Genomic DNA, 17,049 nt, shown 5'->3' on the forward strand with positions numbered 1-17,049 from the left:
TTGGAAAGTGTTATTCACGCCTTTATTACTTCACATTTGGATTATTGCAATTCAACCACGTCACTCCGGTTTTGACCTCTCTACATTGGCTTCCAATTGAATTTAGGATCCGTTATAAAGACATTTTATTGGTTTTTAAATCTCTAAATGGTCTGGCACCTGTTTATTTGTCTGATTTGTTGAAGCCCCATGTCCCCATTCGTTCGCTTAGGTCAGCTGAGCAGCTGTTGCTTTCAGTCCCTAAGTCATGGCTGAAACTTAGAGGAGACCGAGCGTTCTATGTTGCGGCTCCGATGCTTTGGAATAACCTTCCTCTCCATATTAGACAAGCTACATCAGTGCCAGTTTTTAAGTCCAGATTAAAAACCTATTTTTATTCCCTGGCTTTTAACTCTGTGGGTAACTGAAATTTTCATTAATTTTATTGCTATGTCTGGTTTTTGCTAATTTATTACTATATTTATATTTGTATTGTACAGCACTTTGGTCTACCAGGTGTGTTTTTAAAGTGCTATATAAATAAACGATGATGATGATGAGCTATCTTCCCTACATTTAAAAATGGCACCATGTGGCTCTTAGGAATGCATATTATTTGTACTGACTCTTGTTTGTTTACAATCTGGGCATGTACAACTTTTATCTCCGTCTTTGTATAAATGACTAAACTGCTGTGGCGCTTCTATGTGGGCTTTGTGTATTTCATATATACAAGGATGCCCTACTTTGATGATCGCAAAACTGCACTTTTTAGCGTCAGTATTACAATCTTTGGTCTTTAAATAAAAAAAAAAAAACATATTACAACACAGCTGAAGTTGAACAGAATTGTTCTGATTTAACTGTTGAAGTAAAAAGATGAACCAGTGAACAAGAGACTCCTTTTAGAAAGTGGAAGCACATAAACTCTACTGCTGCTTTCCAGCATTTTGAGTTACATTAAAATGAATCATATACTGGGTGAGATCTGGAACTTCCACATCTTTGCCCGTAAAAAAAAAAACAAAAACCATACCTGATTTCAATGTGGGCTCTATGCACTTCAACGTTGCCTCCTTTTGTACTTCTCTTTAGCTCCCAGCACATCTGCTTTCAGATGCTCAACCTGTTTATTTTCCCTGAAAGTCCTACTTGGTGTTGGGATCATTGCCATCAAAGTCAGTTCAGATTGACACAGGACTTGATGTTTACTCTGTACAAGTTTGGCAGTTCTGGTGAAATCGCAAACGTTCTTCTTCAAATAGTCAAAGGGACAGTAAAATGGTCCAAAATTGTCCAAAATGAAATTGGGCAGCAGAACTTTTTCATCACTCTTTACATAGGAAATTGTGTTGGAATGAAAATGATGGCTGACTAATTTACACTGAATTCAGGATATTTCACATATCTGACCCAGTAATCTGTTTTTTTGCATGTTTAGAAATATGACGTGCCATAGTAATGCCCATTAATCTCTATTAAGTGTCTCTCGGGAAAATGGACGTGAGTATTTGTTGGGTTGATCAGATTAGTTCAAGTGGCTCTTAGGTATACGTGCCTGACTCCTGCTGTACAGTCCTGTACGGTACGGCACCAAGGCCTTCCTTTGAGGTCAGAGCACTATCAGCCAAGAACCTGCCAGAAAGCTGAATGCTGGAGAATGATTGATAACCTCCAGTGTTTCTCCCACACAATTTATTAGTTTGTTTCTCACCGCTTGGAGAATTTGTTTCCCCTCCCTCAAAGGCTCGTACAGTCCTTTCCCCTATTATTAGTGGGAAACAGCTTGTATAGAACAATATAAATTTCCTGCAACGTGTCAAGACTGTTCCACTGACAAGACACAAGTAGCACAGCTCAGGCTCTAAGAACAAATTGAACAAGCGTTCACCGGAACCACTCATCATTTGCCTGCGTTTTAACCAGTTCTTCCTTTCCTGGCAGTGTTTCCCCCACCAGCCTGTTATTTTCTCGCCCTTCATCTTTGTGTCCTCTTTTTTTTCTTTTTCTTTTCTTTTTTTTTTTTTTTTTTACGTTTGCTCTAATGCCAATTTCCTTCACCAGAGTCATCGTGGTCTCTAGCTCATAACTTGCCCTGAGGAGGGTATATTGAGGGTCTGATCCTCTCAGTCTGGGACCCTAAAGTCATATCCTGTGTGGGGATTTAGTCTGAAAGTGCTTTACTGGTTGTTTTCTGTTTGAGAGAAGAGGATGGTACACAGCTGGTTTAAAGTGGAATCCAGATGAGCAAAAAAAGAGTAAAGACCTTTATTCTTATCTAAAAAAAAATAGAGTGCATATTTCTATTTTTTCCCTTCTGTAGCTACAACACTAAAGTTGACTGATTTCAACAACCACCTTTTTTGTATAAAATTGAGAGAAGAGAGCTTAAAAGACTAATACAAATCCAAGATTTATGTGAATGTAACTAAAAACTGGGCCAGCTGCTTGCACTGATGAATTACTTCTCTCAAGCAAATTACGAGTCGCTCTGTGTGGTTTTCATGCTTTGATTAAATGTGCCTAAAACAAACACTGCCCAGAACGAAGGGAAAACATCTAAAATCCCAGTCTGTGATTTTTGGAAGTGATCAGCATATTTAAAGTGTGAGGAATTTGCACTAAAAGGTAAAATAGTGCATAAGGATGCCTTTGCTATAGGCAAAGGCGTAAGAAATTTGTATTAAACTGATTGTGACTGTGTGAGCTTTCTTTCCTTTTGTGTAAAGACTAAAGTCAGAGGTCAGTGAAGGCCAGAGAACCCAGCTCCTCCGCTGTTCTCGCGCAAGCCTGTAGACCGCAAACAATACCTCAGCCTCTTTTTCGTGTCTTCCTCGTCTCCTCTTCTTTCTTCTCCTTATCTTTCTGTTTGCCCTTGTCTCAGTTCGCACAGCATTTTGTTACTTACTACCATGTCCCCAACTCCTCCGCCATACTCCTACTTTGTGAATAAGCTCTCCACTGGTGCACGTTACCAGTGTCGACACAGTCAGTAATAATAATGACTGTTTTTATTTGCATCACTATTAATATATTTTTTTTAAAGTGACAGAAACCAGACACAGAAACCCGATTAAATAAATATTGAGAACAAAAAATTGACCTAAACTGAAAGAATCCAAATAGTTGACTGAAAAGGCTGCAGCTTTTTACACCGATTCTTTTTGCAACACCTGTAAAACTAGATGTCACCAAAATAAAGGCGAAAGAAAATAATACATTAAAAAAATGAATTATTGAATAAATTCAATACAAAAATGTATGCTTCATAAATAGTGATCATACCTAACTTGTTAACCTCTTTTTTTTTTCTTTTTTTTTTTTTTGCGTTAAAACTTTATCTCTCTAATTTTAATCGTTTGAACCAAGTTTAGTTAAATGGCAAAATCAAAGCATGATTAGTAGTCAGATATGTTACTCTAGGAAAGCATATTTTTGAGGTAATTATACGCACCTGATTAATGATATGTAGTTATGGGAGTTTCCTGATGAGCTCCAATTTAAATTCTTATTGTACAGACCAGAGATGGGCCTTACTGTAATCCGATTACTTTTTTCAAGTAACGAGTAAAGTAAGGGATTGCTATTGCAAAAGAGGTAATTTGATTACTGTTACTTTCCCGTAAGCACGCTGCGTTACTGCGTTACTAAAACCGTGATTTTTTTTTGATTTTTTTTTTTTTTTTTTTTGCGAGAGTGTCTCATGACAATGACGTAAGCCAGTGCGACATTCGTGGCAACAGCTGTGTGCAGATCAACAATGGATAATATATCGAGTGCGGGAGAGAGTATGAGCATGCAGCGTTTAAGGCATGGAAGTACTGACCTTACTTTGAGTTTGATTCCGTAAAAAGTGACAAAAACATTAGCATCCGCTGTTCACTGCGTGGGAAGAAAACTTATTTTTACAGCGAAAAAAACCCCTAAACTTCCGAGCAAGCACCAACAGTACGCTGCCACGGGAATGTGAAACTCCCAGATCCTTCCACTGACCGCTACGACACACCTGCACCAGGGCAAACCTCCGCCTGCCCCACTCCTGCTATACAGGTGAAAATAGAGCAACAGGACCGCTGAGTCTTTGATTTTATTTATTTTCTGCTGTGTTTTACTTGCATCTATTTGAAAGAGTGAGTGTAAACACAAAAACAAATTTCTTCCAGTCAGAGAATGTTGCATATAATTTAATGTTTGCTTGATGCATAAAGTTAAAAGATTAAAACTAATAAAACAAGTTTCAAAAAGAGACTTTTTCATTTGATTACATTTTATATGATGAATTATTCAGAAAAAGTAGAATTGGGCTGAAAGGTCTATTGCTTTATTACCTATTCAGGTTGTAAATCATTTTTTAAAAAGTAACTAAGTAACTAATTACTGATTACTTATTTTCAAAAGTAAAGTAACGGATTTACTTTTTGGGGGAAGTAATCAGTAATTAGTTACTGATTACTTTTTTCAAGTAACCAACACTAGTGCAGGCTTAGACTGGTACCTTATCAGTGAGGTTATGGGGTGATTGCAAGTTCCTTGTGTCAGGCCCTGATCAGCTTGTGCTTGATCCTTTTCCTTCCAGTGTTTCAAACAGGGTGATATATTTATTTTTATGCCCTCCTTTGGTCATTGTGCCAGGGCACGTTCCCCATCTCCAAAGATTTTAAAATAATAAATAGGCCTTTTGTCTCATGGAACACACAACTCTGTTACACACGATTAATTGCTTTCAAGTGAAGAAAGTGTGGGTCAACTGTACCGTTAAAAATCTGAAAAGATCGTTTCTGGACTTTGGCTTACTGCTGATGAGTCACTTGAAGCGGTTGAGTCCCTTTTGATTAGCAAATAAAGTCACAAAACTTGGTTTGTGGTTGTGGCTGTCCTCTTCTAAATCTCACATAAATACAAGATTACGTGAATGGCTCAATTGTATCTGTATGCTCTTTGATCAAAGGAAAGGTGGGTGGTCTTAACTGTACTAATGCTTAGCCCAGACAATAGGAGTGTGGGTGGCTGTGTGTTTGTGTGTTCATTATTACTCATACGATACCTTCTTGGTACTGTGATTGTAGGACTTCCTTTGTACTTTACATCAGTACCTCACTTTAAAAACATTCAAATCTGGACCAACAAAATATTTCTAGATAGTGTGTTGTGGTGTTCTACTGGTGCTGCTGTGTGTCACAATTAGTTTTGTACTCTTAAGGGAACTTTCTGGGGGATTTAGTCTGTAGATTGTCCGGTCAGAATGGCTTTTTTAACCTGTCTTGCTGTTGTTCTTTTACTTTGGTGAATCACTGACCTCCTTGAGCTACAAGGCTCCATGCACGTAACATACAAGCTCTGTTCCTGCTACTAACGCCAGATTATACGAGTTGAACACAGTATGCACTTAGGGGTGTGCGTGTGTGTGTGTGTGTTTGGTTAGATGGCTGGTATGAGATCTAAATCCCCCTCCGACCCCCTCAGATCAGGTATTGTTGGGGCTCCTTCACCCCCTCAGACTCCCTGCAGGCAGGAGAGAGCCGGTTAGCTGAAAGGCGTTTCCTGGCAAGACAAAAGTGTTCGGTCTTATGTGTCTTGAGGTTGTATCTGGAAGCTAAATAGTAGGAAGTTTATATGTGAAGGTATGTGAAATGTGTTTGCTGGAATGTTATTTACAAAGATACGAGTTCAGTACTCTCTAACAAGTGTCAATATTTGTTGACATATTTAATTAAAAGCCACGTGCTTTGATTTTGTGAGAGAGAATTAGAAGTCTTGTTATGAGTTTGGAAAAGTCTTAAGGGATCATACCTTTCTAGACAGTTTTTCGGCCATTTTTATCATGGTGTTGTTTAACAGTACTGTCCCTTTTATTTTTGTAAGACTATATTGCTGCTTGCTCATATTTCTCCTTGTTTGTCACGTAGAAAGTAGGACTCCATCATCAGACCCATCAGCACTCTATTTTTCATGAGATTTACTGTGACTTGAAACACATTAACAGAAAATGTGTTTTTGACCATAATATTTGTTTATCCAGTGTGAAAATCCAGCTATAGCTCATCTTTTAATGCATTTACTGATTACATTTGCATTTGTTAGAAATAAAAATAAATGCCCTTTTTAATTAAAAAAAAAATTTTAAAGTCTTTGCTTCAAGCATCTCTTATATAAGGTTGTAATGTATTAAGCAAATTTGTATAGTGGCACCAGTATACAAAGATGGTGAAATAAAAGATGCTCGCCAAATAACAATGCATTGACAATTTTCACCTTGATTCTAACATTTTATTACTATTAAAATGAACAGCTAAATACCAATGCCAGTATTAGTTCCAGTTGACCTTTGAAAACCTTTACAGTACTCCTATATTAGCTCTTGCCTTCAGAAAAGTAAAAATTAAACATTAAAGTAAGTGCATGGTTTTATAAGGTGTAGAGCAAGCAGTAATTTACACACAGTTGGACCTACTGGAGTCTTACAAGAGGCACACTGTGGATTTTCCTTTAATAATGTCTTCAGCCTTGGGAAAAAAAGGGACCCCTGTCCTTTAATCTCATAACAAGCAGCGACCCTCCATGTGGGTCAGTCGTAACAAATCTGTTAAGTTTCTCTCAGTCTCTAATGAAGAAATTGGAATAGTGCATCATAAGGTTTAAGGAGTTTCTGGTATGAAAGAAGGTTTGAAAGCTGCTCGGATGTCCTGCTTCTAATGGCAGGGATGCACTGTTTTATTCCCGTAGCTCCCTTGAAGAAGCTGGCATGCATCTTTAAGGTTACATAAACCTTATTGAAAGTGCTCTTGGTCTGGTCTTTAGTCTTCCGATTCTTACTTGGTCAGGGTTGATTGGAATTGAAATGCAGTTTTTTTTTTTTTAATCCTTTTTGGCTTTCTGTAATGTTTTCCTTCTATGTCTGCATTGTTGAGTTCCCAAGAGTACTTTGCTCCATGTTTCTCCTTCCAAGTATTGTTCCATGCCACAGTTTGACTTTACTGGATACAAATCAGACCAAACCAAGAGACTCAGCTCTATCCTCAGCAATCACACGAAAAAAGCCTTTAATAGTTGGGAGTGTTTGCTTGTGCATGCAGTCACCTGTTGAATGTCAGAACTACAGTGATCACCACAATCCCCTTTTTTGTTTCTGTTCTTTTCTTTGGCTGGTGTTTGTTTCCTTCCAGTGATGTTTGTTCATAGCTTGGCAGGTGTTTGAGTCATTCATATTCTTTTTTTGCTTAGCTTATGAGAATGAACAAATCCTGAAAATATTTTTCCCTCAGCAGGTTAAGAGATGAATGTGTAATCCCTCTAATGATGGGTTTGCATCTTGTTTCTTTATGATTGGAGGTCTTGGCTCAACCTGCTTTGCAGTTGAAAAAGTGCTTAGTCATATCTCCCACCACTACATTCTGTGTAATTATATCTATGTATAGACCTGCGGGTATGCTATATTTGGGCTGTACATAACTGTTACAGTATATTTCATATTCCTATTTCAAGAACTGAGTGATACCAGCTTTTCTTTCTGTAAATACACGTCTGGCATGACTCACCTGCCATTTGTCCCATTTCTAACCTATCTTCAAACCTAAAAGTACCATTTCATATCATACCCTCACACTGGACTCAGAGCTGCCCAGCATGATGGAGTCTTTCTACAAACATCACTTCATATTCTGTGATGTAAGCCAGAGATGTAAAACGATAAATTGTTGGCTTCCTTTTCTAATTAATGCTCAGGCAGAGTCTGGAGTTGCATTGTTTGTCTGCCGCTCTGACAGCATTGAACAAGCCACTAAAGCCAATCATAACAGTGGGGTGGGAGTGTGTGGCGTATTATGGCCTGACATGATGGTCATAAAGTTAACTTGGTTCCCACTGCCAATATCCCCGTGCCAACTAAAATACTCAATTACGAGAAGGAGAGGCTGGTGTAGCGTTGGGGATTAAGGCCTACATTGTGTACAGTAAATCGGCAGGAGACAACAGGTATTTGGAGCGAGTGGTGGTTTTGAAATCACATGATCCATTAGCGGTCTTGATTATAGGTCTCAGCCTGTGCTAAGCACACGTTACAGAACAGAATAATTCAGGTAAACAGCCATTTAGGATTAACAAGGTCTGGAAACAGATGATGGCAGACAACAGACTTGTGTTTGCGCAATGACTGAAGCAGGTTTGTAGATATTTAATTGTACTTTGCATTTGTAAAAAACTGTGTTATTCTGTTTTATCAGTTCTTCAGTTCACATTTTTGTTGGATTTCTTTGTTTTATCACATCTGCATTTGTGTCTAATCTAATCTACTTTTTTACAGGATTTGTTTGTTTCATTTTTTTTCCTGTCATTGTGTCACACATGTTTATTTTGCCGCTGAGTGCATAGTTTCCCAAAATTCTCTCTGTGCTACCCCACCAGAGTGATGTTTATCGAGCCTCCATGTAGAACGTCCCTGTAAATCTGGTGTTTGAGTACATGAGGGAGAAACTGAGGCTCTAGCCTGGTGTCACACTCTCCTCTCGGTCCTGCAAAGCCTGTTTGTTTTTAGATCTGGCCCACAACAATACCCGACTCTCCGCCGCGCACACACTATCTCACATACACTGCGTGCAGAGCTCACTGAGAAAACAAGTGACAGCCATAACAAGGACTTAAACAGGAGCTGTGCTCTGTAGGAAAAGCTGCACTCACTTCCCAGGCTGCTGGCTGACTCACCACCATCCTATTATACACTATAGCACTTGAAAGTCCCCAAAAAAGTCAGGAAAACAGCGCTTGACATTTTTTGGCACCATTACACAAGATTGCATTGTCGTTTTCAAAATTCTCCTCTCGGGAACACAAAAGCAAAATGCAGCTTTGATGTTTACAATAATAAATACTGACATCTGTCCCAGCGGTAGCAGAGAAGAAAGCTCCTTTGTTTCAGCTTGTTTCTTCACCGGTCAGAGAAGAAATAAAGGAGGGCGAGATCTTTGTTTCGGACTCTTTGGAAGTTTGACGCGCACACAGGCTATTTTTTTTAATTTTTTTTATTATTTTTTTTTTTTTACCTGTCTAACCTTTATGTTTCAACTCCTTCTCCTCCACAGGGGTCTTTAATTAAATGTGTTGCTGCAACAACAGGTGCTCACTCAAACCCTCCTATTACTCAGTAGAGCTTCCTTACTTTCTGTTTATGGGACAGCGGCTGTTATTTTCTACATATAATTCACAGTTTACAGTGAATATACTGTGAACCAGTGCACCATTTTAGGACTGGAGAGGTGCTTTAAGAGCAGATCCTCTGTCAGCTCATTCTAAAAAGAGCATCCGCATAAAGATTGAAATATTTTTCTCTTTCCTTTTTCCATAAGCCTGCTGACAGACAGCCTGAAAAACAAGTTGACATTGGTCTTTCCAGAGAAAATGTGTTTGGATGAACTGCAGAAGTACCTATGTGCGGAGCTGGAATGGTCTGCTGCAGTTATCAGCTGTACTGATGTTGTTTTAGTTTATTTTGTTTTAGTTAGGATATATGATTAGAGTTTTTAATAAAAATGAAATGGTCCTCATAGGTAGCAACAATGTGAACATTTTACTGTTCAAATGAGGTGACATCTGGCTTTCTGGACTGCTGCAAGTACCCTGTTGGTAAAGGTCAAGCTGACCCGTCTTGTAGTATTTGCAGTGGCATGTTTGTTGGGCTCGAGTTGAGATTCCCATCACAGTGGGAGAGTTCAGGATCACAGTGACGCCACAGCATGGCCTCTTCTTTCAGTTTCTCTCGTTTCCACTTCTCAGATCCTGGATGAGATTGCAGAACAAGGGATAAAAATTTATCAGCTACCTGATGCCGACTCTGACGAGGATGAGGAGTTCAAGGAGCAGACTAGAGTCCTGAAGGTGAGAGAGGGGCACTCAGCTAATGCCAGCTGTTACCATAGGAGGTCTGCCATTTCCCTCTGCTGGTTCAGTGATACACCATTCTCTTCCCATTCATCTTTGCTTCCCTTCACTGGAACTGCTCCTCGCTGATACCTTTATTTTCCACATATCCTTTCCTCTGCCTTTGGGTGTCCACTAACATTTGACTTCCTTTCCCAGGCAAGCATTCCCTTTGCTGTCATTGGCTCCAACCAGCTTATCGAAGTGAAGGGGAAGAAGATCCGTGGTCGTCTGTACCCCTGGGGTGTAGTAGAGGTGGAGAATCCTGAGCACAATGACTTCCTGAAGTTGCGCACCATGCTTGTGTGAGTATCTTTGGTTATAATTTGAAAAGTAAAGTCTTATAAAATCTAACCAGAACTTTTGCCCTGTTAAGCTTGTCGCTGCCAGAGATGAAGTTAAAATCTGAGCTCTGCTGCCTTCTAGTGTTTGAAGATGTGATTGGTGTCTGTCTATTGCAGGACCCACATGCAAGACCTCCAAGAGGTAACTCAGGATCTGCATTATGAGAACTTCCGCTCAGAGAGGCTGAAGAGAGCGGGCAGGTGGGATCCTGTTTGACATAGCAAAGCTCACTTTAGTTATTCCTGTTTCTTTCAAGGAGTATAATATTAATCACTTCATTTGTCCTGCAGAGCTGTGGATGAGGAGGTGTTGGATAAGGACCAGATCCTGCTACAGAAGGAGGCAGAGGTAAAAACACACGGAGCAGATTTGTGTATTTGAGCAATAAAAGTGAATAGCCGTACACACAGACATCCGCAGTCTGAAATAGAATAAAAAAAATACTAGCCTGTGGCGCTTTTTCACTTCACTCATTTAAGGCACAGACTCGTGAATAATTTAGCGAATACTTACATTTCAGTCTTACATCATTACAAGTATATATATAAATTTTCATTTTCTTTGCAAACTACATAGAAACCTGTTCAGTTTTAAAGAGAAATAATCTGACCTGTAAACCTTTGGTTTGAGGTTTATGTGGAATACTGTAATGTTGTTATGGCTGCTTATTATCACCAAAGACTGTACTGATTTAACTTATGATTTTAAAAGGGACATTTAAGGGACATGTATTCATTTCTTTGGTAAATAATTTAAGACCCCAATTTTAATACGCATTGTACCCTACTGGATTTCTTTAAATTTAAATCTATACAAATATATATACATATTCTTTATGTAATAGAGTAATGATTAACAGCACCTACATTTTAAACAAATTTAAAATGAAAAATAAAGTTTTACATAAAATTTAACAGTACTCACCCCACAGTTCACGCATGTCAAAAACATCTTCATCTTTACCAGACTGAATTGTCATCTGTTAAGTTGTAGGTCTGTGATATTTAAGGACTTTATTTCCAATTCCTCACTGTGTGTTTAGTGCTGACTCAACAAAAATCAAAAGAATTAGGATTTATAATATATTTTTTTAAACATATAGAGGTTAATAATCATTGACTTTTTTGTAAAATAAGTAAATGAAACTTTATTCATACATTAAAGGCTAAGGCTGTTTACGGTGCTTCACATTTGTCCAAACTAAATTAAAGTTCCAGGCTTTCAATTCAGCACTCATAACATATTTTCATGTGTGTGTTTCCAGGTTAAAAAAGGGATTTCTATCATTGTTCTTTTTTCTTCTTTTGTTAAAGTAGCAGAACTACACAGATGAAAAGCATAAATAAAAAGCATAAAGTAGTTTGATTTCCCAGTGAAATCGTGATGTCTGTGAGCCATAAATCTGTAAATGTAGAAAGGCTCAGTTGATCGTTTCATCTTGAAAACAGTTCAGTAGAATATTTCAGGGTGAAAAATGGCTGACATGGTGTTCAGACAACACACGAGGATTTGATGACTCAAGCAGGTCTGGCACCCGGTGTATAGTCAGGTATAAATGCAGAATCACACTGAGCCTGCAGCACTGTAACATAACGTGCTTTCAAAGGTCATGACCACAGTTTTAGAAGCTGCAAATGCAAACCAGGAAAGTAGCCTGTTTTTCTGTCTGGTTGTATGTTGGAACGCAAAAACATTCTTATTTTCACTCGATATGCATTGTTAACCTTATGGGCCGCTGAGCCTGCATGTCATCAGGTCATAACCTGTTTCCTGATTGCCTTTGATTGGCCTTTTTCTGTTACTGCAGCAGGGCACCATAGTGAGCAGGTGGGGTGCAATCAGAGCTGTTTGTAAACAATGTCTCCAAGCAGGATATGCCATCACTTCCTGCCTGGGTGTTTTTTATGGTGGGAACAACCTCAGTAATGTTAGGAACCGAAGCCACAAAGCCAGAGGGATCGTTTGTTTGGCTGATTTGTTTAGATGTCGTGAGAGGTTTTGCTTGGAGGAAATATCACAATGACCTGTGATACTCCCTAGATTCCTAAAAGGTCCCAGAGTAAATGAATAAGTAATTGTTATTTACTTGAGCGGTTCTTGGAAATAGTCGTGTACTGAGAACTGATTAGGAGTTCCGAGTTGTGTCACATTCAATGATCGGATAATGCACCGCGGGTCAGTTCAATGTGCAGTAATGTCAAATTTGCCTTTCTGAAATGTTCAGGCAAATTCAGCAGATAGCTCAATACATTCTTAAGGTTGGGCTTAAATATACATTTTCTGACAATTCAGGGTTTATTTTCCTTACAGTTAGAGCTGAAGTAGAGTTAACAGCCCACAGGAGGCTTAAACTAAAGCTTTGTAAGCTAAAATGTCAAAGGTAAACTTAAACATGAAGACTTAAATATAGACTTTCTAAATAGGTAATTCAGTTGCAGCAAGATGCCATCTTCCCTTGTTTTAGACAACATAATACTATACAGTAGCAGACATGTCAGTCTCTTAGTTCTGTAGAAACAACCATGTTTCACCTACTGAGAAAAAATAATCTGGCTTGAACTGCTTGAAGTTCTGTGCTCTGCCACAAGAGGGCGAGAGATATTAACAGGAGAGCTGCTGTTTAATAAGAACACCTGTGATCCTTCTGTAGTGCATCCTCACTGTTAGTTTTAAATACTGGCTTTGTTTTAGTGCTTTTTACTCTTTAACATTTACCCGTAGCAATTATTCATTTATTAGTTTGCATTGATTTTATGCTTTTATTTATTTTTAAGCTTTTTTACATTATAGCTGATATATAAATACTCTCTATTTGACTAAATGGTGACTAAACAAACACTTTTTTTTTCTTGTGTAAACAAAATGTTATTCTGTAAGCTGTTTCAGATGGCAGTTAGTTGGCTGCTTTAGCCTAGTTAAATACTGAGTGAATTATACTGTTGTCACAGTCCTCCAATTTCTTAAGCTTAAAACAATTAAAATATTTTATTATTAAAGAGAAAAAAGGCTTTTTTTTTTTTCTGTTAATACATGAATATTTTCTGGGTGTGTGCTGTTTCCTGGACTGTGACATTATGGCTATTATGGCAATCCTACAAGTACAAAAAAGGAGAAGTATTCTTTGAAGCAGACATTAGGTCTTGAAGTCACACATTACATTTCGCCACAAGCTAATATTCTAAGAAAGGCTGACTGAATCAGCAGATATGTGTGTATTTTAACCCCAGACCACGACCTTCTGATAAGTTTATATCGATCGTTTGGTTGCCTAAATCTGACCAAACTAAATGAAACATACTGATGTGAAAGTGGTCTCTGCTTGAAAAAAACTTCAATGGGGTTTTATTTTCATCTTCTTTCTCTTTCTGTAGCTGAGACGCATGCAGGAGATGATCGCGCAGATGCAGGCACAGATGAAGATGAAGTCGGACGAGTAAAAGGGTCGGAGGTGAAGGGAAGCACTGTGACCCAAGCCACCAGCACACACGTACACATAAAGCATACACATGCATACACTTAGTTGTCCAGCCCTGCCACTCTGCAGACCCACCAGGAGCCAGTTTCCAGAACCACATGTGCACACCACCACCTCTTCTTCTTCTTCCCTCCATTCTTCCATCCATCGGCTGTTTGGCAGCTCTGCCTCTTCAAGACTCCACATTCAAACTAGTCTCCTTGTGGGAGTGGGTAAAAAAAGAAACAAGTTATGACGACGATGTTTGAATACTGGATGATTATCATTTATCTGCTATTTAGCCTTCTTAGTTGTTATCCTCAGCGTTGACAGTGACAGCGGTACCGAGTGGTTTTACCGTCACACACGTGTTTACATAATATACAAACTGTGAGTTTCACCTCACAGGTCAAAACTTTAAGATGCATTATTTTCCATTTGTTCTGCTATTGGGTTTGAACTCATTCACTTAAAGGTACAAATAGTTTGCGTCTCGTTTTTTCTGTTGGTTACTCATCACTCACCCATCACCTTCACCTCTGAATAACCATTAGTGCCTGTTTGCTTCAGCCTGATAACGCAATAATTATAAATATTACCACAGAGATAGATACGTGTGGTAAACCATGATGAGGAAAACTCTTAAATCTGGTTTTCCTAAATGTGTTAGACTAGAAACTTTATTGTATAACCAACAGCTAAAACTAATGCAAGCCCTCCAGGCTTTAGAATTTGCATAGTTGTTGTTTTTTTTAATTTATCTGTAATACCTGATTTTAATGTGCCAAACTATAACTTCAGACTGAAAACTAATCAATCAGTACTGTAAGTTACAATGTTCCCATGTTTGTCTCGGTGACATCATTTCATGTATAAAACGGTCGGCTTGTACACTACATGTGCAGCTTTTCAACTTACTGTATTCACTCATTTCAGTTTAAATATGTAACTGTGCTGTGTGTAAACTCCCTCCAGCCCACTGTGAACAGCAGACCTTAACATTTCCCCAGCACTGCCGTTTAATCGTGCTTTCACTCATGTGCCATTATTTCTTATCAATGTGTCAGTTAAGACTTTTTAGATGTCGACATGTTTTGTATTTCCTGTCTCAAATAAAATTTGTTAAGAGAACAAAAGTTGACATTTGCTCATTTGGGGGCAGGGGGTACCTTTGAGACTCATGATCGATATGACTTGGCAGTGTTACTGTTTCTAAAATGTGTGACTGTCTGTGTTTTCTGTTTGGTTTCCTATGTAACATGTAGAAAAAAATGTGACATCTGTCTTGCACAGGAAACTCTCGTAGCATCCATTTTCTTATCCACTTATTCAAATTAAGTTTGTTTAGGGAGCAGGAGCTAATTTTAGCTGTAACACGGTGAGAGGCGCAGTACACCCTGGATCGGGTCGCCTGTCTAAAGGAGGGATAACAGAGAGACAGCAACAGACTCTCACATACACACATTCAGCTTGAAACCACCAATTAACCCAACATGCTAGAGAAAGCCCACGCAGGTCCCAGACAAACAGGAAGTTCAAACTAGGGAGCTCATTACTGTGGGGCAACCATTTCGCCGTGAGAACAGGCATAGGAAGAAATTTCAAAGAGGTAGTCGTTCCAGACGTTTCTTTGATTATTATTATTTTTTTGTTCATTATGAAGTTGCTGGCACAAAGTCCAGCAGTATGAAAAGTAAATCCTATTAAGCTTTGTGAATTTATCAATTTTATTTCTTTCTAGAATTATTTTTTTATGTAAAAGTGTAATCTGCACATACCGCAAAGACGTAACCACAAGGGGAGCAGATAGTTATAAAAAGTAAAACCTTAGGTCAGACTGAGGACTTTCAAGGTGAATAAATAAAACATAAAAGGTACAAAGGTTACAAAATAATATGAATCGTTTCATTGAGGACACTAAAAACAAGGCAAACTTTTGTAGGTTCATCAGGTAAATATGTGTTCATGTGTTGGGTCCAGTGATTTCAAGCGTAAGTAAAATAGCTTTAAGGCTCAGAGAGAAGTGAGGGTTACTAAATAACGGATGTTACTGAGGTTTTGACACTCATAGCATCCTCCTGCTGTTTGGCTGAGTCTGTGAGGAGGAGGAGGAAGGAGTGGTTTTCATGTGTCGTGTCAGCTCGGCCCGCCCTCCTCCTGTCTGTCCGGGGGTTTGGAGGCGAGGGTCCGCTGTCTGTGAGCCGTCGATTCGGTGAAATTCGGGAGGAGAACGGTGAACATGACGTCTAATATTAGGTACAAAAGCCGGATCCCGGTAAAGACAGGTGAGCGTGCTTTCTCGCTTTTATTCGTCGGATTGGGTTTAAATGTGATCAGTGCAGTGATGTCTCCATGTTTCCGTCTCTCTGGGCGTCGCTCTGCATCCCTGCACCTGCAACCCCCTCTCATCCAATCCTATGATGGCTAACAGAGGACAGCACGGAGGTAGGAATCATCATTTATTGTATTTATTTGTGATATTTGTTGTAGTTGAGGATGTTTTACGATGCAAGAGCTCTGGCACAGGGAGAGCTCGGCTCCAGCAGCATCACTAGTATTTGCTTCTCAGATCCCATGTTTTCGCTTTTTTTTCTCATGTGCGCGTCAGATTAATAATCGCACGATGCTCTGAGGGTAGCCGTGCCATCACAGGCTGAGCTGATCACCACACTGACAGGCGGAGAGGGGGGGTAGAGTAATTTTTAGACGCATATGTGGAGCAGGCCGGCGCCACAAGAGGCGAGCAGCCAACGTGATGGTACCCAAAAGGCAGCATCCTTCCTCCTCATCCTCTCCTCCACGACTCTCTGCTGCCTCCACATTTATTCTGGTTTTTCGGTCACTGAATCGGGCGATGGGCTGACCTAATTGTCAGCGTTGCGTCAGCAGGACTCTTGGATACAGTCGCCGCTGCTGGCTGCCTTTAGCAAACCTTTACTGACCATTGTTCAGCTAAAAACAGCTGCCACATGAGCCTGCAGGGGAGGCCGGCTCTCTGATGACCCTCCTCCTCTTCTTCCTCTTTGAAGATAGTGTAAGGTGACAGTACAGGATTAACTGCGTGGTTACACATGTGTGTGTGAGTAAAGCAGGAACCACATGCATCAAAAAGACTAATTTGTTTCTTATACAAAATTCAAGTATCCCATTGCAAGAAATGAACATTTGTGGAATATTTATTTTTTTTTATTATTATTATTTGGTCTTTCGGGCATGAGTGTCATGTATAGTTTCATCAGGGGAACTCTTATATGTTTGAATTTGTAACTGGAAAAACGACTTGAAGTATAAAATGATTACAATTTAAACTGTTAAAATGTGTTTCTGTGGGTACAACAGTCAGAGGAAAAAAGATGTCCTTA

At 39.2% G+C, this 17,049-nt stretch overlaps 2 protein-coding genes across 2 annotated transcripts in view; both read left to right on the plus strand.

Annotated features, from left to right (window-relative positions):
• The window catches only part of zgc:63587 (uncharacterized protein LOC393431 homolog), a 28,313-nt gene extending 13,490 nt beyond the window's left edge, over nucleotides 1-14,823 (plus strand). The window contains exons 8-12 of the mRNA XM_063489282.1: nucleotides 9,745-9,846; nucleotides 10,048-10,193; nucleotides 10,350-10,433; nucleotides 10,524-10,581; nucleotides 13,605-14,823. Coding sequence (XP_063345352.1) covers nucleotides 9,745-9,846; nucleotides 10,048-10,193; nucleotides 10,350-10,433; nucleotides 10,524-10,581; nucleotides 13,605-13,670 — 456 coding nt within the window. The 3' untranslated portion in view covers nucleotides 13,671-14,823. The remainder of the gene's footprint in view (nucleotides 1-9,744; nucleotides 9,847-10,047; nucleotides 10,194-10,349; nucleotides 10,434-10,523; nucleotides 10,582-13,604) is intronic.
• A 1,002-nt stretch (nucleotides 14,824-15,825) lies between these two features.
• The window catches only part of septin5a (septin 5a), a 28,864-nt gene continuing 27,640 nt past the window's right edge, over nucleotides 15,826-17,049 (plus strand). The window contains exons 1-2 of the mRNA XM_063490498.1: nucleotides 15,826-15,972; nucleotides 16,119-16,132. Of these exons, the coding sequence (XP_063346568.1) occupies nucleotides 15,927-15,972; nucleotides 16,119-16,132 (60 nt within the window). The 5' untranslated portion in view covers nucleotides 15,826-15,926. The remainder of the gene's footprint in view (nucleotides 15,973-16,118; nucleotides 16,133-17,049) is intronic.

The sequence above is a fragment of the Pelmatolapia mariae genome, linkage group LG12, assembly GCF_036321145.2.
Source record: "Pelmatolapia mariae isolate MD_Pm_ZW linkage group LG12, Pm_UMD_F_2, whole genome shotgun sequence".
In the NCBI taxonomy this organism is placed as follows: Eukaryota; Metazoa; Chordata; class Actinopteri; order Cichliformes; family Cichlidae; genus Pelmatolapia; species Pelmatolapia mariae.